Source organism: Alligator sinensis, unplaced genomic scaffold (assembly GCF_000455745.1).
Source record: "Alligator sinensis unplaced genomic scaffold, ASM45574v1 scaffold84_2, whole genome shotgun sequence".
NCBI lineage: Eukaryota > Metazoa > Chordata > Crocodylia > Alligatoridae > Alligator > Alligator sinensis.
Genome location: NW_005842247.1, coordinates 306,762 through 329,134, shown reverse-complemented (window position 1 = coordinate 329,134; position 22,373 = coordinate 306,762). Strand labels below are relative to the sequence as shown.

At 38.9% G+C, this 22,373-nt stretch overlaps 1 protein-coding gene across 1 annotated transcript in view; it reads right to left on the bottom strand.

Moving 5' to 3' along the window:
- The window catches only part of PAN3 (poly(A) specific ribonuclease subunit PAN3), a 126,230-nt gene that overhangs the window by 68,101 nt on the left and 35,756 nt on the right, over positions 1-22,373 (bottom strand). The window contains 2 exon segments of the mRNA XM_006027488.3: positions 6,829-6,990; positions 21,611-21,681. Coding sequence (XP_006027550.2) covers positions 6,829-6,990; positions 21,611-21,681 — 233 coding nt within the window.

Sequence of the window (22,373 nt, the reverse complement as noted above, 5' to 3'; positions counted from 1 at the left end):
TGCCCTGCTGTCCCTGGATCATGCAGGTGGCCCTCCTCTTGACCCTCTCAATGTTGTCCACATCCCTCTTGAGGGGGGCCACCCACAACTGGACACAGTACTCCAGCCGTGGTCTGACCAGTGTTGCATAGAGGGGGAGGATCACCTCCTTGGACCTACCTGAGATGCACCTGTGGATGCACGGTAAGGTTAGGTAAGCCCTGCCGACCGTGACCTCGCATTGTCGGCCCATGTTCATCTTGGAGTCAACGATGACTCCAAAATCCCTTTCTGCCTCCGTGCTCTCAAGAAGGGAGTTTCTCATCTTATAAAAAAAAGTGTGCTGCCGGTTACTACTGCCCAAGTGCAGCACCCTGCACTTGTCCGTATTGAAACGCATCCTGTTTTTGTTAGCCCACCCCTGCAACCTATCCAGGTCTTTCTGCAGTCTTTCCCTCCCTACTAGCGTGCCCACCTCACCCCAAATTTTGGTATCATCAGCAAATTTGAACAGGTTGTTTTTCACCCCATCGTCCAAATCGCTGATAAAGAAATTGAACAGTGCGGGCCCAAAGACCAAGCCCTGGGGGACTCCACTGCTGACTTCCCCCCAGGTCGAATATGACCCATCCACCACCACCCTCTGAGTACGACCCTTCAGCCAATTAGCAATCCATCTGACCGTGTAGGCATCGATGCCACAGTCGCCTAGTTTTTTAATGAGGATGGGGTGGTCGACAGTGTCAAAGGCCTTGCTGAAGTCCAGAAAGACTACATCCACAGCGACACCTGCATCCAGTGCTTTTGTGACCTGATCGTAAAAGGCAATCAGGTTGGTCTGACATGACCTGCCCCTAATGAACCGTGCTGGTTGCCCTTGAGCATCATCCCTGATGCCGGCCTATCACAGATGTGCTCCTTGATGATCTTCTCAAAGAGTTTCCTACCAGATCAAAGTCAAAACCCAAAGCAATTACATTTTATTTATTTCATAAATATGTGCCAAAATACTTACCAGGCTAAAGACTAGAGACAAGCCTTTTTGTTTTCTTTTTATGTTCTCCTGCGCCTCCAAAGTCATGCTGATCTGATCTGACATCCTAAATTGCTGCATAATCCTGTAATGTCACAAAAACCACCACCAAACTGTATCCAACCTATTCAGAGGCAGTTCTTTCCCTCTCCCTTTTTCTAGTTTTACATCATAGTTTTCAAAATGGCTTTTCTATTCCAAAATAGACAAGAATTTAAAAAAAAACCTGACGGATGAGCTACAGAATGAACTTCACTCACTCAAACCACTATACAGTGCTATTCTAGTCTAGTTGGGGTTCTTAATAACTATGACATCAAGGAAAGATACATTCTGGAATGTCAGAGCAGCTAGCTAGAGATTGGAGGTAGCTTGGGGACTTTAAACACAAAAACATCTGTCCCTTCCTTGTTTTCCCATTTTTGCCCTCTTAAATCCGGTTAATGGCAACCATCAGCAAATCTACTACATTAATAAATTCTACTAATTTCATTTTAGATAACCACCATATTAGAATTAAACTGCTGTTCTTTTGGATAATTTCTAGTTAATCTGATTAGAGGTAACAGATTTTGTTGGTCATTATTTGTCAAAAAACAGTTTTGGGTCAACCAAAGATATAAGCAAATCTATTTTCCAAATTCATTGTGAATTAAACAAATAGTTTTGGCCAAACAACTAAGGATTTTCAAGAGTCAAACATTTCATTTCCACGTTTCCAAAACAAAATGGCTCAAATAAAATGTCAAGTAAAAAAAAGACAAAACAAACTACTTCTTGTCCAAAACGCATTTTATGCCAACAAGTCTCCCTTACAAAAACCCTATATGATTATTTATGTAGCTCTAATCGATCTACAAATTTAAACCTGTACTTTTATAAAGGTATACAAAACCAGTATTTAATACATCTGCAATGTGCAGAGTGTGATCACATAATAACATGCCTTATTTACTGTATGTATAAAAGTGAATTTAAATAAAGTAGCATTAGGCGTCTTGCACAACACTTTTACTCCAGAGTAATTTGCAGTGGAGTTTTCTCTGCAGTAGGGGTAGGGAGTAAGTAGACACAACCATCTCTCCCAGCAGGCTGCCCAAAATAGGTGTGATTATAGCAACTGGCCACTAGGTGGCAGGGAAACTGGTTTGTACTGAACAGGCACCACCCTGGAATGAAACAAACCATGGCAGCATACACAAGACTCATACATTAAAGTAACTGTCTTTGGAATAAATTAAGAATAGTCCAGAGTAAAGAGAGTTGTGTGTTCATACCCTGAAGGTGGAATTTAACCCCAAAAAAGCAAACGTAGTAATACTTTTGATAGCGAGAAAGAACTTAATTCAGGTCACTTTCCCCCAGCTGTGTTACCTCTGCAATGCTTGCATTGAGAAAAGAGAGCATAAAATATAACTGATGCTTATATGTTCAAAGGTGTATTTTACAAATAAGGTTTTGTTACATTTCAGCCACTTTTCTGACCACAGCAAAACACTGATGCCCTGTATTCATTTCCCAAATAAAATGAAACCTCTTTCCACATTCTAAATAATGTTTTTAAATGTACAGTCCTTTAAACAAGAATGTGAACCTTATAACCTAGCAAAAACTTATAAGCCAACTGTAAGACTGAAACATTATCTTAGTCTCCTTTTAGTAACTGCTGATCTGTAACTGCTGATCTTCAACAGCCTTGCATCTTCAACATGCGAATATAAATGCTACATCTATCAGAATGCATGTGTCACCTTAGCATAATACCTTTTTCCCCCGGCATCCTATATTTTCATTACTTAAATTTGCTATTATGAGCTTCTCCTGGCAATTAAAAGGTTAAAACAAATAATTTTAGATTCAGGAGAGGCTTTCAACTTTTCTAGTAAGCCTTAACTGCCCTAACTACTCACTAGTTCTTACTGTCATTATTCTAGACCTGGTCTATATACTATTTTCAAACCTGCGAGGCTAAGTACAGACAGCCAAAAAACTGGAGGCAGAATTGATTCAACCTAGGCAGCTTCCTCTAAGCTGCGTAGGTTGAACTGATAACCAACTGAACTGACTTTCAGTTTTCATTTGGGAAAGGCAGGGGAGGCCTGCACTAACCCAGACCAGTAGACAGGGGTACTAGAGCAAGTCTCCCAGTCTGCTGGCTATTGCCAGCCTAGCCAAGTGTCCCCAGCTGGCTCCACAGTACATACCCAGAACCCTCTGCTGTCCCCCCACAGGGGGTTAAGGAGCCCTCTGTTCAGGTGCTGGCCCACCCTGGGGGAGCCTCTCCCAGCCTGGGTTCCCCACCCCAGGCCACCCTGGGGAGCTGAGCAGAATTCCCCCATGCCCCCTTCCCAGCTGCACTTGCCCCCCCCAGGGGACAATCAGCGACTCAGGGGGAGGTCCCTTCACAGCTGATCCCACTGACCCACAACTGGCAGCGGTGCACCGCTGGCGCTTCTGGGTCAGCGGGATCGGCCACAGGAGGACTGCTTCTCCTGGCACACTCTGGCCACCGTGCTCGGGGGATAGGGGGGGAGGGACCAGTGCTTTCGCTTGTCCCCCCACCCGAGAATGCTGCCATCAGGGGGTGTATCAGCGCTCTCAGGGGGTGCACATGCACCCCTGTACACCCCCTACATGTTGCCACTGCCCCCTGCCCAAGTACCTGCCCATTCAAGCCAGCTTGAGGACACTAGGGAGCTCCCACCTTGGGGGTCTTTCCCCTAGCCCAGTGCAGCCCCAGGGAGCTGAGGGGAATTCTTTCCCCTCGGGAACCCTAGGGCTGCTTTCCTTGGCTGCTGCAAATCTCAAGGAGAGCCTAAGAGAACAGAGGGAAATTCTTCCACTCCCTTGAAAATAGTTTTGCCTCAGACTTGCAGCACCCCAGGCAAAACCAGCTGCAGAGGAACAAAAGAATCTCCCTCCCTACAGCTGCTCCGAGCTATCCCCGAGATTTGCAGCAGCTAAGGCAAGACGCCCTGGGGCTCAGGAGGGGAAGAATTCCACTGAGCTCTCTGGGGCTGCCCCGAGCTGGGGTGGGAGGGAAGCCCCCCAGCTCTTAGGTGTCTCTATGCTGGGCTGCATGGGCAGGCACCCAGTTGGGAGGACTTCTCCCTCCTTTCTGTGACAGCTACTGAAGCAATCAGCAGCTAGGAAGGGGGAGGGCCACTGAGGGTCAAAAAGCCCACACCACAGGAGCTATCCCCGCCCCCACATGCTGTGTAGATCCTGGCTAGAGGGGTCTGCCCCCTCTCCGTCCCTATGGCCTGATGGACGTAGCAGAGGGGTGAGGCAGTCAGGCTCCACTGGAGCAGACAGCATAGCCCAGGGCTGCAAAACATCCTGGGATGACCTAAATCTGTTAAATCTGATACTGCATCCAAAAAAGTTTATTTTCAATTTGGTTTTGGCCATTTTGAAAGCAGTTTATGTACACTGAACTTCTGTTCCGTTACAGGTTTAAACCAGTTTCCAATCACTTAAACCAGTTTGTGTGTAATTTTTGTCCCTAGCCCAAATGTATTTCTAAATAGTGTATTTCAAAATGTTACTAAATGACCCAATCTTATTTGTGGAATATGTACATGCTAAGTTAGAAATTCAAAACCAACCTGAGCTATGGCTTCTAAGTGCTTTCCTTTCCTTCCTTTTTTGTGTCCTTGCGACAAGGTATCTAGCAGAATTGGCAGACTTGTTGGAATCTGACACACCATGCCATGAACGCTTCTGCTACGGCCTTGAACTTGTGACTTCTGGGCTGTCAACCATGCACCTTAGTGTCCCCTTTAAACTGTTACTTTATATTTAAAGGTAGCTTCAGATACCAAACTTTCCTAATTACTACTGTTTTTTTGCAATTTTACATTTAATGCTTTTATTTTAAAAAGCATAACTCGCTCTTCAATTTCTGCAAACAAAGAGAAATAATTGCCACCCACAAGTTCAAAGCTTTAAAAATATACAGTTGTGGAGCCAGGATTTTGGAAAGGGGATGTGTGGTCAGGATTGGGTCCCCGCCTGGCCTCTGACGGTGGCAGGAAATGGCAGCTGCCCTTGGCTGCCCATCTGGCTGTGGAAGACAGGCCAGGCAACTCAACTCTAGCAAGATTGGGCTCTTAGCTCCTGGGAACAGCAGTGGTGGAGGAGGAATTGAAGTGGGGAGAAGGGCAAGGTGCAAAGGCACCACCACACTCCCTCTCCCCCACCAGATCAACCCCTAGAAGTAGGTAAGAGGTAGAATATTTTTCTCATGAATTTTAAAGCTGTAATTCAGTTTCACGTCTCTACCCAGAAGGCTCTACAGGTAACCTTGCTCCCACAATGTACATACAGTCTCTTTCTACTGATTTCCCCATTTGATACATTTTCCATGGGTTGTCGTCTTCTTTTCCCATTTTTTTTCATGCTTTCTTGCCTCTGCATTTGTAACTTTTTTCCATTCTTCCATGCATGTGCTTTTAAATCCTGTATCTTCAAACAAGACTTCCGAATTAGGCTGTATTAAATAGAAACTCATGTCTTATACAGGATACTAATTAAATCATGCAGCAGGTACAATGCAAATTTGGATTCATGAAATTTTGTTCCTTATATCATCCAAGTTTCCTTCCTGTTGCTAAAGGCCCAAACCACTCCCATTTCAATCTCACAAAGAATCAAGTGCTATGGAAGATGTAACACCAACCCCACTTGAGTATAGTTTAGGACAAGCAATTTTAGAAAGGGCAGCTGTATCTTGGTCAGAAGATTTGTGTCTGAAGTCTTTTGCCTTTCCAATCTGTAGAAACTCTATTTTTCTGTACCTTCAAGCTGCGCAGAGGGGAGCATGAATGAAAACAGCACAGATGGCAAGCAGAACAGAGAAGCAGCAGCTGATAACTCTTCCTGACCTCTCCAGGTCCTGCTGAGTTTGGAGATTGGTGTTCTACCAATTTGCTATTACTTGCACATAGGTGTTAGCACTAATAAACCTTGTGAGGTGTGTGCCCCCAGCAACCATACTACTTAAGTTTAGTGGGTGGAAAAAATTATGCAATATCTACAGAACTCCGATTTTAGCTTTACCACTGATCCACTGCCTGGTCCCAAGCAAGTATCTTGGTCTTCCTAGCCCAAATTGGAAAACAAATATCACACATTACCGGAAGATGGACTGGTTGCTCTTTAAGAGAAATGCTGTGTATAAGTTCCTAAGTAATAACAAGAATAATAACATAGCTAAGGTCAACATGACCGTTCCATTCTAAACCCCTCTTTAAAAGTTCTCTGGTTTATGCCACTCACCCTGCAAGACTAAGCATTCATTTGAATCAAACAAATCATTTTCAACTTTGAGCACATTATCCTCTTATAAAGTAAATTTAAAGGCAATAGAGAAAAAAAGACTCGGTGCAAATTGAAAACTGATCATTTAAATGCACAAGATAATCATAAAATTTAGACTCTTCCAAAGGAAAAAAAAAAGAAGCTATCTATATCGGGTACTTAAGCATTCTATTAGATATTTTGATGGGGGTTTTTTTTAAGAAACATCTCTTGCCATAAATGATACGTCTTACTTTTAACTTTTAAGATACTTGTATGCTTTCCACCTCAAAAAATAACAACATAACAAAACAAATGCACTAAATAGGAAGGGTGGGCAAGGACACTAAAATGCCACACAGAGTCACTTTTCCTGGGAGCTACTATACTTATTTCACTATGTAAACTATGAGTCCAGTTCCAACCTCTACTTGGGATAACTTTCTAACATTTTCCAAAACTGAAAATAAAGCATCCAAGGTATTGAAAAAGTGACTAATAAAAAATAATTTTACCTGTAAATTGTTTTCTGTGACTCTGTTCCACCAAACCATATTGATGGGCACTCCTGTTTTACACCTGTCAGCCAGACAGCCAATAGTGTTCTTTGATTTTCGTGCTTTTGATCCCACCGGAACTATCCTCTCCTCCAGCATCCCCAGACGATACTTCCTTGGCTACGAAAAAGAAGGAGAGAAACCAGGCCACTCCTAACATCCCTCAGTCTAAAACTAAGCTGAAATAGGTAGTATACCATAGAATAATCTCTGGATTGGTGGAATAGGAAACAATTTGCAAGTAAAATTTCTCTGAGACTGTTTCCCTTCAATCCCGACTATTGGGTTCTAACTAATAATGCTTCAAGAGGGAGAAACAGACTAAGGGAAGGTCACACATTTGTAAGCAACAGAAGTCAACCACTGAAATCTGTGCATAGTGTCTGCTGTTTCATAAAAAATTGGGGGGGTGGGGGAGAGGAACGTTTTACAAAACTCTTCCATTGATACTTCTGTGTTTCTATCTCACCAAGGAGACATCTTCATAGCAGGACAAACTCAAAGGTCTTAGAAATCCATGGTGCCTTCCAATTCATATGCCTTGATAGCACATACCTTCAATCACATTGTGATACTGAACTCTTGCCACTTCCCTTGGGAAGGGGCAAAAACTTCCATCGAACAGAGAATTAACTTTAGGAAAAGGATTTAAGAAAAAAAAAAAAGTTGTAATACTTTTACCAAAAAGCATAGGGTATTTGTTTAAAAAAAGTTTAAGCATAAGAAGAGAAAGAACTTATTTACAGGTGAACACAAGCAACTAAGCAAAAATTATGTCTGTCCAAATGAATATTTAGAAGACTATTTCTAACTACCTTCCTAGGTGAAGGCGAACAAGAAAGATGATGAAAGAATAAATGAAACCAGCTTCATGAAAAAAATGAAACATGCTTTTCAAAACTGAACATGCAATAGGTAGTTGTCCCTTTACAATAGATATAACATTTGTTCCTCAAACTGAGAACTTAGAGACCTTTCAAAAGCATTTAAATTAAAAGAACCTGGAGATTATAAAGGCTTTTAACCAAGGAGGAGGCAAAGGACAAAGGTTGTCTTAACTTCACCACGCTGTCAAACCAGTGTGTCCTACCAAGGAGAAAAATATCAGAAGAATTTTGGAGTATATATGACTTTGGCTTCTTCAGTAAGACTATACATACTTGGGAATTAACTCCCATGCTTCTGATTCCAGGCTTTAATGTGGATACTTGGCCACCAGCATCTAGTGAACACCAATTAAAACATCTCACCTAAGCCACGGAGAAATTTTAAAATGCTGTCAGAAGCCTCTCCCTAGTATAGATAAAAGGTTATTGACTCTTGCCTGAATGAAGAACATAAAACGTTTAGGATTTTGTCAAGAATCTGCTGTAGAACTTGCAGAATGACCAAAGGATGTACTGCTGTAGTAAAATCCTAATGATAAAGAGAAAAAAAAGACAACTGATCTATTTTAAAGTATTTCACATACATATCACAAAGGATAGAATATTTTGGTTTCCTCTCCCAAGACAGGTTTATAGTAAAAGCAAATTACAACATTCTAATGGTTTTGATTAGTAATTGAATAATGAAATCTGAAATAGATTAGAATCAGATGACCATGACTGTTATACTGAAATATGTTATTGTAACAACTCCAGAGATGGGAGCTACTTAACGTGTGGCTCAACCCTGCTAGGTTTTTGTTACTATCTTTTTAGATTTTTTAGTATAAACTCTGACATTTCACAGCAAGAATATAGTTCTGCTCATAGAGTCGTCATCAACTGATAACATGATAACCATAAGATGTAGACTTAAAACTTACCTGCATACAGAAACCTACTTAAATCAGTTGCACTAAAATCTGAATGATTCATCAGTACAATAAAATAAACAGACCATTACAGAACGACTTCAAAAGGAAACAATGAACAGGAGATACACCTGAGAGATAAGTGATGGTGAAAATTTAGTCATTAGTCTAAGCCACTACTGAATGGCTGACTAACAGCAAATTTTGTCTGCTGCACATCTATGACTGACTTTTGTAGGCAATAGCCCAAATTAGTTAAGAGTAAGAAACAAAAGATGCAAACTTAATGACTTAATAATTAAGGGTCAAAGTTGTTTAAAGATTAATTAGAATTCCTGGGGTACAACGGAAAGTATAACTAGCTTTTGCAGTCTCTCTTGAAGTACTTACAGTGGGAATATAATAAGCTGCACGATGGAAAAGGTGTACAGTCTTTCCACATTCAGAGCACAACGTGATTACAGTAAAGCTAAGAATTAATTATCTAAGGGAAAGAAAAAAGGAAAGAAACTCAAACCAATTTAAACAATCAAGTGGTTTTCAATATTTCAAACAGAAACAGTATTGCTACACATTATCTGTCATGGTTTGATTTCTGCTAAGGTAGACTATTTGCCCTTGGGGAGTTTTGGGTAGGACTTAAAAAGCAGTATTTAATCTTCTCTCCAAGGATACTGGACATTTTACCTCTTAGCAAGGATCAGTCTCAATGCCTTTACTAACATTTCTACCTCCTCCTCACTGTTCTCGTCATCTGTTAGGCAGCAGCTGTCTATTTTCCACCTCAACAGACTGCATTTAATGTTGAAGTTCACTCATGTTTATGAAAGGATTTTGAATCCTTCAAAATGAAAGTTGATCTATAAATATTTTGAAAGGGAGAACTAAAACAAAAGAGGAACTGAGCCAAACATTTTGCAGTGGAAAACAGCTTCTTTTATGAGATTGAGATGCCAAGGCAGCACAACAACTGAATTCCGGCTTCATAAAGGGGGCACAATCCTACCTCCCCAAATCACAAAAAATAAAACCAGAAAAACAAAACAGAACAAAAGAAGAACATGGCTAATTCTCTGCCACTAAACAATGTGAATCTAAACAAGTCTGAATTGATAAGCCCTTACTACCAGTCGTCCTGTCAAAACCCAGGAATTAAAAGGCAAGTACCCAAGATTAAACTTCATTTGACACTAGAGGAAAAATATTCATAAGCATTTGGGTGACTCGGGAGCTTGCTGCACATTCTACTCTAACTCAAGACTTCCAAAACATAGTAAAATATAAAATCCCTGGCAACATTTTAATAAAGAATAGAAACGATTTCCAAAATATACCACATTTACCTACAAACTATTGTATTGATGCAAAGATATTGTGGTTAAGTGGTGGATCAGCTTACAGGTAGTAGCAGCAAGGAAGAGTTTCTGTTAGTAGAGATGGGTCAGTTTAGCAAATAAACTGAGAAATCAAATTAAGCAGTCCACAATCACTATATTCTCTCCCCTCGTCCACAGAAGAAAGTAAAATTAACTCCCAGTTCAGTTCTCTTCCTATGATCTAAAGTTAAAAATAAAGCATCCATTCTGAGACTCTAGGGACCTCCAGGGCTACCGAGGACCATCTTTTCTCTGGAAGGCGGGCTTGCCAAGGAAACGGTGACAATCTGGTTAGTAAAAACACAAACTGGAAATTGGAAAGTGGGGCAGAGGCAAACCCCCTTTGGATGAGTGCAGCAAGTGTCTGCTAGACAGATTCCATCAAGTAAAGATTTTTTCAGAAACAGACTTTTTTTTTTAAAAGAACTGTACAGATAGTTATGCTGACTAATTTTTAGGGCATCTGATATTTTGATACTGTGCAATGACTAAAGCAAATTATTAGAAGCAGTATCATACCTAGCAAGAAATACACCGGACTACTGGAACAGATGAGAAGGGCCAAACAAGCATGGCTTCCACAAAATCTTCTGGAGTCTGCCTTTGCAAACTATTATTTAGCTCCCTTTCAATATAAACTTCCTGACAGCGGATCTATTAACTGTCCAAACTGTTCCAACTCTGCCACACTTAAAACTGCAAACCGAGTCATGAACCCTGCGGCTGAGAAAAACGTAGATGTGCTTTGCCTAAGGGAAATTTAGGATCTTTATTATATAGGAAACTGTGGATAATCCAAACTCCAAGAGTTTACTTTATGTGGAAAGACTTACTAATTTGCATAAATAGGTCTATCACCATTGGTGTGCACAGATTACACTTTAAAGTTGGGAAAAAAATTTCTTGCTACAAGGATCTTACCATCTAATTTAAATCAGGTCAAATACTGGATTATGGAGAATTGGGAATCCAGGAAATAACAGCTGATTACAGGAACAAAATGAAGTATACTATTCAAGAAAATCAGTTCAGAAATGCTTTGGGGTTTTATTTATTTATTTATTTATTTTTACTGTAACCCTTTTTTTTTTTGGAGGGAGGAGGTGGTGGGGTAAACAAAACTCCAGAACGGGAGTAACATGGTATTTGAGTTGAGATTAACACTGACAAATTATGAAAGAGAAGGTTAAAACCATTCAGCTTCATGATTAATCTACTAGGACAGAACCAGTTTTTGCTATACAGGCAGTCCTTAGACTTATGACATAATCAGTTCCTGAAAACCACGTCTCAAGTTGAAACGTTGCAACTTGGAACCAATTTTCTCATAAGAAACAATGTTATAAATGGCCACGGCCCAATACCCTATTTTCACTAAAAATACCCCAGAATGTTGTACTCAATCAATTATAGATGAATAATATAGCTACATTAATGTATTTATATTGTAAATAGCAATCATATTGATTTGGAAGGACTTCTTTGAGATGACTTTGCTAGACTTTTTGAAAGGCTTTGGTTGGGCTTTTTGAAGGGTTCTTGGCTAGTGTCTTGGATGCAGGTTTTTCTGGAGTCTTGTCTGCGTTCTTAATGAAAGTGTCCAAGGAAGTTTGGACAGATGTTCTCCAAGGAGATGAGCAACGCAGCTAACTTGTTCGCTGGCATGGCGTTGCATTGGATTGAATGTTGTAAACTGAAACTGACATCATAAAGTTGAAACAGGGCGTCAATTTATAAAGGTTGTAAGTGCGAAACATTGTAACTTGAAAAGCTGTAAGTCAAGGACTGCCTGTACTATGTTTTGAAAACTGACAGTTGAATACAAGTGACAACTTATTACCTCCTCCAGTTCACAACTGCACTCTTAACAGCTAGTAGCCTGGTATATTTATAACACCCCTCCTTCCTCCAGAACAGCCACTCCCACTTTTGTATTTCCCTCCAACAGATGCGATGCATTAGCTAAACGGAAAGGCACAATACTTTTTAGATGCACAGTATTACTATGATCCTCCATAATATATGAAAAGGTACTTTTCATATATTATGGAAAGTGCCTTTCCATATATTTCATATATGGAAAGGGTAAGGATAAAATAATATCGGTACTCAGGGGCATTCTTGGCATAAAACTGGATTACCAATGCATTTTACAAAAAAGTACGATTAAAAACTACTTAAATTAGCTAAAGTTTATATAGAAAGCAATGTCTTTATTTTACGTGACAAGCATGTGGAAAAGAAAGCTGTCCTGTCCTATTTCTGTCTCTTTCAGATGAAAAGTCAGGTTGACGATGTGGATCTATAAAGCCACACAGGCTGCATCCAAATGTGCCTGCAACAGTACAAATAGTAGTGGCATATATTTGTGCTCTAGCACACAACTCTGCATGTGTGCTTTTTGCAGGACACTGGGTGAGTTTACACATGTATTTACTCAAACCTAGATTTACTGCAGAGTAAGCTACTGCATGGCAGCCACATCTACACGTGTTGCTATGGCAATGTTGTTACTGTGCCATCATTTAGTGGCAGTACTAAAAGACGGCGTAGTAACAGCCAGTACTGCTCCGCATGTGCTGCACATGGTTATTTTTAGGGAGTATATCGCCATAACGACATGCTATAACAGAGGAGTGTATCACTGTGGCGCCATAGCGGCATTATGGGTCTTGCCTGCAGATGCTACGTTGCTGTAGCACATTGCTAGTGATGTAACGTCATATGTAGACGCAGCGAGTAAGGGTTTTTGGGTAGGTGTCTATACATGCAAGGATCAGGGAGAAGATTTTCTCCCAGTTCCCTACAGCCCTGCAATGGGCCCCTGCCACTATCCCAGGGGCTGGCAGGGAGCACCAGGGCCAGAAGACAGCGGTCTCTTGGTCCCAGGGCTGCCTGCTGCTGGGGCAGGGACAATGTCCCCCTGACCTGGCAGCAGGAAGCTTCTGGCCCTGGCTCCCAGATCAGAGGCACGGGACTTGGAAAGAGCTGCAGAGGAGGGGCAGGTCCCAGCTCCCTGCCCTGATCCGCTGGTAGGGCCACTAGCAGCTAGCTAAAATCCTTGTAGCAAATTTTGCCCCCGCACTACACGTTTGCAGCATGGGGCATGTTTTAGTTTCCTGCATGCGTGGTTTGTGGTACCACAAACTGCACGAGTCTGCATGTGGGGACGCAGCCACGTGGTTTTGGTTTCAAACCAAGAAACACTCCCTCCCACCCTTTGTGTTTTGCTGTAACCAGTGAAATCAAATGATACCTTTGTACCATCTCTTCACTCCAGTTTATGAATGCTAGAAGCAGTGTTCTGGCTTGATTTTACCTCACTTAATGGGGAAAAAAAGATCAAGTTTAACAGTTTCATAGATTGTAAGGCTGGAAGGGACCTCAGAAGATCATTGGGTCCAGGCCCCTGCACCAAGCCAGAAAGACAACTGGGGTCAGGTGACCCCAGCAAGGCAACCGTCCAATCTCCTCTTGAAGATTTCCATGGTAGGCGACTGTACCACCTCTGGAGGTAGCTTATTCCACAGTCCAAACACCCTAGTTGTGAAGTAGTTTTTCCTAATGTTGAGCCTCAAACAGCCTTCCAGGAGTTTGTCAGCATTACTCCTATTTTTCCCCAAGGGTGCCCTAGTAAACAGTTATTCGCCAAGCCCCTGATGTACTCCCCTGATGTAGAGGTAAGCTGCTACTAAGTCCCCTCTCAGCCTTTCCTCATATGATTTGCCATGCAGGCATGTTTCATCTTAAGCTGCATCAGGCAACAGAGGAAGAAGGGCATTTAAGGACATTGTTAGAAAATGTTCCCAGCTCAACAGGAGACCGACAGACACTTTACAAAAACTTGTGGAGTAAGTGGAATGTGGTGAAAGGAGTTCAAGCACATAGATTAAAGCTCAGCAGTTAGAGAATTTGTTTTGTATGCTGCTTTGTTGAGTTTTTTTTTTAAACACTCCAAAACTCCACTGAACTGAGGGAAAAGGATGACATTTGCAATGTCACTAATGGACGTAAAGTTTTCATTAGTTTGGTGTAGGTCTTCCTCTTGTCTTATGTTTAAATGAAAGTGATGTTTCCAGCATTTGAGGTGAGATTTTCATTAGCTAAAAAAGGATTTCTGGAACAGGCTGAGCAAAAAAAAGGTTCAATAGTTAGGCAATAGTCTGTCTTTTAAGAAGCAGAGACAGTTATGGGAGTGCAAGTTGTTTTGAACTGCAAGCTGCATCTTACAGTTACTACAGTGGATTTAACAAATGCATAGATTAAGGCTTTTTAGACCTTCCAGGATCTGCAAAGACTAAGGAAGACCTCCATACACAAGTTTTCAACCCTATTTATGTTGACTAGGGGGTCTGATCTAGTGTACTGGAAAAATCCCTAATACAGACACACTTATACACACAAACTATTCCAGCTTTGCAAGTGAAAGAAATTATATCAATTTCAAAGGAAGTTTTTTTCTGGCACAGCTATATCAACAAAACTTTACTGTAGAGAGGGTTTAAGATATGGCAAAAAGTACCATGTGTAAATATGTATTCTGAGGAGTCAAAGTGTATTATCCAACTGCAAAATTCTTCAGGCTGGCATCTCATGTACTTCTACTGTACCATCTGGATTGTGTGCAAACAAACAGCTCCAGATTATGGAATTTGGATGTGTAGTTTAATTTTTTTTTTTTTAATTATAAAAATTTAGGAAAAGTAATTCATCATTTCTCTTGTATAAAGATTGCATACAAATACTGAAAAATATTAAATTCACATAATGAAACACCCAATCTAGAGGGAATAAGTTTAAAAATGTATATGCAGCCTTTACTCAGCTCTTATGCATATGCATTACAAGATATACTAATGTGTAATAATAACACTAATTCCCAACAACATAATAATTTCCTACCAACTTCAATTTGAATGATATTCTATTACTGTGTATTCAAAGTTTAAGGATTGCACAGGAAGAGTTTATAGCATGTCATTTTTATGCAACATATCGCACATATTTGACACAGGAACAGTGAAAGTTTGCAAAAATTGGCAAAGGCACCTTGACGTTAGGTTACAAGGTTAGATTTATATTTAATTGCCTTAAGCCTTGATCTACACTGAAGGCTATGCAGCTGGTTGAGATGAAGGCTGAAAAAGCTCGTAAAATAAAATCCCAAAATACATATCTTCATTATTTTAATCCCTTTGATATGCTGGTCGTCAAATATATTGCATTTATTTATATTGGATTTACCAACAGCAGCACAAATCAAACTGATTTTTAAAAAAACATAGCTTATTAAGAGTACATTAGGTCTAAAGCATTCATATTCTAGAAAACGATCTTTCAAAAGAGAGGTATAAAAACAACAGTAAAATAAATGTTTTTTCATTAACATAAATCATACCAATTTCTGTAATAAAATGTTGGATTAGTTTAGTTCCATGAAACAGTGTAGGATGCCTACCAACCCATAAACCAGGCTATATCTGGAAAAAAAATACTAAGTCAGATATGATTATTAATAAATACACCAAATTTAAGACACTAAAAAAAAATTTAGGATGTAGCAGTAATTTCTTTAAATTATAAAATGAAGACCAGACAGTGTCACAGTCTGGACACACACCTTGAAGTTAAGTTTATTTTCTTGATAGTAAAAATGAACTATATCATTTGAATATTTAGTCCCTCTCTATGAAGATAATCTTGTTTCCTAGATTCTTGCAACAATAATCAAATAGTTTACATGATTGCTTTAAATATGTTTTTATGATACTAGGATGATGTGTCAGAAGAAAAAGCTTCATGACTGAAAGAAAAATTCAGTCTGGGAACAGCCTTAAGTCTTCCCTGCAGCCACACACCTGCAATTTACAGCGCATGGTGACACAGATGTGGCATTTCCAGTAAAGACTTCAGTAATGACTGTTTATCTGCCTAAGTAGTAATTTATGTTCTGAATGTATTAAAATAGTATGGTGGAAAAATATCAAAAGAGAGAAAAATAGCTTCATCACATTCCCATCAAAAGTAGCGTCAGAAACTGCAAGCTCTTAAGGGTACCTGACAAACATGGCATCCTCCCAGACTGCCTGGCTGGCTGACTGGAAAAAAGCTAGTTTGAGGCAAAAAGGAGGACTTTATTTTTGAGTTGTGTAAGGAGGACCACCAAGCATTATACCAGTTGGAAAGAAGAACAAGGAAGGGGTGTTGGTGGGGGGCGGGGGGGAAAAAAAAAAAAAAAAAAAAAAAAAATCACACATTCTAGCTTCTATGAAGGTAGGATGACTAGGGATGGACAGAGACTATAAAAATAAGTTGGCACTAGACTAGGTCCCAAGAACTCCTTTTTTCTATACAAGCAAATAGACTTTGTTCTTCTCCTGTATATCTTGCTTAGCTTATTAGAAGTGCTTAAAATTAGATAAGAATAAATATGCCTAAAAGCTACTTCTAGTTTTGAAATAAAGTTTCCTCTAAAACTTTGACTAACAGACCTCGTAAACTGCAGTATTTTATTCAGAAGATGAAACAGTCTCACTGGTCATACATCCCTGTAGAGAGGATCATGCAAGGACCTGAACTGGTCTGAAAAAGTGGGAGAATTCCAAGATACTACCCCATGACAGATAAAGGCATGAGCCTTTACAATCTCATTGGGTGGACTCAACCAACCAAAAAAGCAACACCCCCCCAAAAACAAAAAAAGAAAAAAACCCCCATGGTGTAGCCAGCCCTATGACTACAGAATGACTTAAGTATCACACTAAATTGCAGAAGGATCTGTATTAGTAAGGGTCAGGACAAAATTTCAAGGAACATATTAGATTGTATTTTATTGCATCTTTCCAGCAAGGATGGAATACACTCTTATGGGAGTAAAATAAATTATTTTATAATCTCAACCTGAATTTGACATACAACATAAGACACACAAGAATGGTTAAATACATACTTCTAAACAAACTTGCACTTTTTGGATTAAAACAGTATTCTTGCTCTTCTGTGAAGGATTAAGTCATTTACCTTTTAGAAGTTAAAAATACACAGGATCAAGCCTGTAAGTTTTCCTTCTTTAATTATTGATTTCATGAAGTTACACTAGTATGAAACCAAAGAAAGAACAGTGAAGTAATAGGTCTATAACAATAAATAAAATTATGAAAAAATGTACAGGACGTTCCTTTTTTAAGAACTGAAGAAATACTTAAATGGTACGTAATCTTAAACAATTATTGTAATGCATATGCATAAAGTAGAAGGGCTAAAGTCACTTAAATTTTACTATTAAGTGCTTAGACTGTACAATCTGTATACTTCTACAAATAGAGTTGTGTGAAATACAGCTTAAATACTGATAAACTAATATTGACAATTTAGGAATACTTTATTTAAGCTCAAGACAAAGGGTGCTTTTTTAATGAAAAAAAATCAAAATCAAAATTCCCAGGCAAATGCTTGCTACTAAAGAGTTATATCCTACAAACTGCTGGTCCCACTTCAGTAAAGCAATGAGGTACATATTTAATTATAGGTAGTATAAGAATGATGTTGTAGCTGTGATGGTCCAGGAATTGAGAGAGGTAAGGATTTCTTAGGGTGTTCTTTTATTGGACCAACTGCATAGCTAGGATAGAGTTAGACAAGCTTTTGAATAAAAGACATTCTTCATCAGGTCATGAAGAAGTCACTAGCTTCAAGTTAAGAAGGCACTTTAGCTTTTTAGTGGATTAGAGCCAGAATGCTCAATGCCTACAGACTCACGTGCATAATGGTACCAACAAAGCTGTGTGCATACCAGAGGAAGGCTATATAGGGCATGGTAAGAACAGAGGAGCTGAATACATGACTTCTGTGAACAGTTATAGAAATACAGGATGAGCAGGGGAAAAGTGGAAGTTAGGTCTCATTTAGAGAAGCACTGACATTTTAGAGGAATCTTGGAATCCTCAAGCAGAAAACATGATTCACAGTGGAGAAGCTAAGGAATAAAACTGGAACATGTACCAAAGAAGCAGCTTGTTTCAGATGCATTTCAATCCAGATAATTCCATCTGCATTTTTTTCCACTTCGCAGTCTTTTGGTTTTGGCTTCTAGTCATCCAAGGCAAAATTGCTTGTGGTACACATGAAGACAATAATACAGGCGGCACACAGAAGCATCCTGTTATGGCCAAATACTCCCCCAAATAAGACGCTCGTTACAAACCTCGCATCAGTCGTCACTGCCTTAGAACCCTTCTCTAGTTATGACCCAAAAAGCATTACCAAATGGAAATTAAAAAACAAAGAAAAACATTGGGAACCTTTGAGGAGAGTTCAGTTCCAGTGGGTTTGAAGGTATGAATAAATGTATAACGCAGGGGGAGGAGGGATGCAGAAATCAGAGAATGCTGCTCTGCCAGGCTGACCAATTTAAAAAAGTTGTGGTAACCATTAGTCTGGATTGATGGCAACAGTCTCAGAGCCAGTTTACATAAACAGTGTTGCTTGATTTCTTTAAAGAAAGAAACTGCCATCCCCTTATAGAAGCACTGATTCTAATCCACTGCACTATTGCATATTTTATAAATTCTTACAACAGCTTACCAGAGGAATCAAATGAATCAGAAGTTTTCCTAGCTGAGAGTATTTAAAGGCAAAGTATTTTTCTAAGAGAGACCATGTATTTCAAAATATTAGTGTTGAGATAATTTTTAAAAGGCAAAAAAATCCAAATTCAGAATGGCACTTCATCCTTAACAAAACATTATTATGTATATTAGAAGGATCACAGTATAGCAACATTGAAGACAGAACGTTAGTCTAATTCTAAACCTGGCTTTTGGCATCATGAGGCTTGCATCTTATTTGCATAATGTAGCTTGTTATTTAAAGAAAAGTGCTAGGTTAATTTTTCAGGTACCTACTTACTTAATTGAAGTTTGTGTCAGGCAAGCATATCTAGAGAAGTTTGGGACGGACACCTTTCAGATGAAGTTTATCTCCAAAAAAATTCAGACTGTTTTCATTTTTAATATAATTTAAATTTGCAATCTTAAAATGTACTGAAATTAAAGTTCTAGGGAAGAGTTTTATTCATTCTAACAAATAACTCTAATTAAGTCGAGTATGCATTTAATAAAGGGCAATTGAAGGCAATTTATACAATCTTCAAACTTGTTCTTTCACTTTGTGGGAGTTGTTTTAAAGCTAACTGGCTATTTTAATCCAAAATATTAAGAGTACACGAAATAATTATGAATTTCCTTGCTTTTTGAATACCTAGATAGCCTTCTGGAGAAACACTGGGGTTGTGACCAAATTCATCACTAACTTGGTTTACTGAGATCAAGTAATGCTGTTCATAAGAGGTAAAGGATTGCCTACTGTTTAACAACTCTCAGATTAGTAAAGTCACCAAGATAAAGACAATACTTATCTTATTTTAAGATTGGATAAAGTCCAAACTTCAATGCTTAAGTTGGGTATTTAATTTAACTAATTTCTAGAAATCTTTACAGGCTCAATACAACACAAATATTCCGTTCTGAAAAAGCCTCAAAGGTTTTAAAAGCTATTCTGAACATTTCAATAATATTTGCAAAGCAATTTCTTCTTTAACAAGGCCAGCAGTAATAGTTTGAAGTCAATCTTCCAAGTCAAAAATAAGGCAGGAAATGCTGGTTTTAGACAAGTGTCCCAAAACAGCTGCCAAGACAAACAAAACTCTAAAAACGTAGGGTTCTTGACAAAGACTTGGAGATATTGTCCAGATACGTGTATTGAAACTCTAAACCTTTAAAGATCTATGGAACCCTTGTTTAAATTCCTCAAAAAATTTGGTATTTTCACTTTCAAAAGACGCATAATTTTAACAACTTATTTGCTGAAAAAAGAACTACACACTAATAATATTGAAATGCATCTATAAAATATTTGAAAATTTTCTTAAACCACAGCATAAACTGCATTTATTCTCTGAATATTTAAAGTCACTGGGCACCAAAGATAGAAGTGCACTATGCAAAATTTTTCTTCACTTCAAAACAATGTATAGTTTCACAAAGCTTTTTAAATGTTGTGTTCCAAATAACAGAAGTACCAAAATTAATGGTAAAATTGAATTATGAGTCAGGTTAATTGGTTTAACTCTTGTCTGTCAATATATTTTGTGACTAGAGATTTATTTTTGTTTGGGAAAATAGGAATAAACTGGCCATTTATGCCAATCCAATGTAGTTTTTACTTGAAACATTACATCCTGAAGGACACTAACAAAAGAAGATTTTTTAACCGACTTGCATTGAGTTAACATAGCATTACAGCCATTCTTCTCCATAATTTTCCTATATATGGTGGTGCACTCCTTCTCTATAGTGTGCACATGTACATCTGCACATACGTGCATATTTTCAGTTTTGCCACTTTCAGAAGGTGAAGACAATGAATTATTTTTATTCATCATTTTAAATCAAATTTAATATGCATCACAGCTGGCATTAAGGAGTAGGACAATTTTAAAACATTATTCATGCCACGTTGTATTCAATAATATTAGGTGATTTACATATGGTGAAAGCATTTTAAATTTCAAGGAACACTCATTTGGTTGGCCAATTATGGTAGGTAGTTTTGACTTCAATCCTTACCTGCAGCAATTATTCATAGGACCCACAACTTCCAGTACATGGTTAGAGCTACACGAGAAATCACAAGCATACTGAAGTAGCGTGCTTGCAAGACAGTGCACTGCTGAGTTGGGGGAAGTTCAGGTTTATGTGGGTGACTTGAGAGTAAGAAAAAAAGACATGAAACTAGTCAGTGAAAGTAAAATCTGCCCACTGTTGGGACAAGCTGGAATGCCTTCTTAACTAAGTCACAGCTCACAGAACCAAAAGAAACTCTGGTGTAATCACAGATTACAGACAAGCCTCCTGCTGATACTGTTGACTTTCACATATTTCAGCCTAATGAAATCTGCATGAATCAGTTTTGGGTTGAGGACCATTCCCACATTTGAAAAGCTTATTGCAGAATCCTGGTGCGACAAAAGCACAGAAGGAACAGGTGTCAGCATAATAAAAACAGTTTATTTTAGAGTTCAAGGAGCAGGTCCTTGTCATACACATTCAGAACTCTTGTGAACTCAGTTTGAAAGTGTGCCTGTAATATTTCACATTAGCAGCAGCAAGCTGGTCTGTCATAGATGCTATTTCAGAATCTGCTAATTAATGTAATGAAATATTAACACAAATAGTATGGGCAAGCAAAATGCCACCATGAGATAAGCTAAGATGTGAATTCATAGTTTATCAACTACTCTATAACAACTGCCTGTATATACAACCTTTTCAAATGATAAATGCAAAGTAGTTTATTCCTCAATGAAAGAGCATGTACCACCACATCTGAACCTTCTGTAAAAATCACAGCTTAAGTTACCTCGCAATAATGTGTTTGTGCGGCCATACCCAGTGTGATATCAAAATAATCAGACCTACATAAAGCCATCTACACTTGATAATTACCCAAGCTCTATCCTTTGAGAACTTCGGAATATACCATTTTCAAAGGATTAAGTGTTACCTACCTTCCTCCTCTGAGATAGACTGAGGGCAGCGAAGTCATTAAACAAGGATGAATTTGGTGAAGTTAGTGGATCTGTAAAAAGAATGTTGGAAAATATATGGCAGCACTGTTTCAACATGAACTAGAAAAATTTTTTGTAGTAATTTAAAAATTTACATTAAGCACATAAATCTTTTCCTCTGCCAAAAGGTGAAGCTGGCTTTACTATCTAAGTTGTTAAAGTGTTATGCTTTTAGCAGGTTATATATGAATACACAATTAATATGGCATTCCTTACCATAATTAAAAAAAAATAAAAATAAGTGTCCCTAACCAATTTAATACCTTATGCTATTTAAATTAACAACAAAGCCTTCATCTCCATTACCTGCACGGTATAATCATCTACTACTTAATCCTGTCGGCTGTCTTTCCATTATATGGGTGCATCTATACATTGCCCTATGGCGATTTAGCGATGCACTACATAGCCGTACAGTGCTCTATGGCAACTTAACGATCACAGGGGTCTACACGTGGTCACCAGCTACAATGCCATAGCAATGCACTCCCCAGTACAGCTCACCATATCAGCAATGTAGTGGTGGTATCTAACCATGCACTACACACACAGCGCAGTAACTACCCATACTGTGCCATGCTTTAGTATTACCAAAAAGAAGCACTAACAAAGCAATGTGTAGACATGACCTATATGTAAAAATCTGACCAAAAACCAAGACAGCCAAAACTAATATTTGATAATAGCCTTTTTTTTTTTTTTG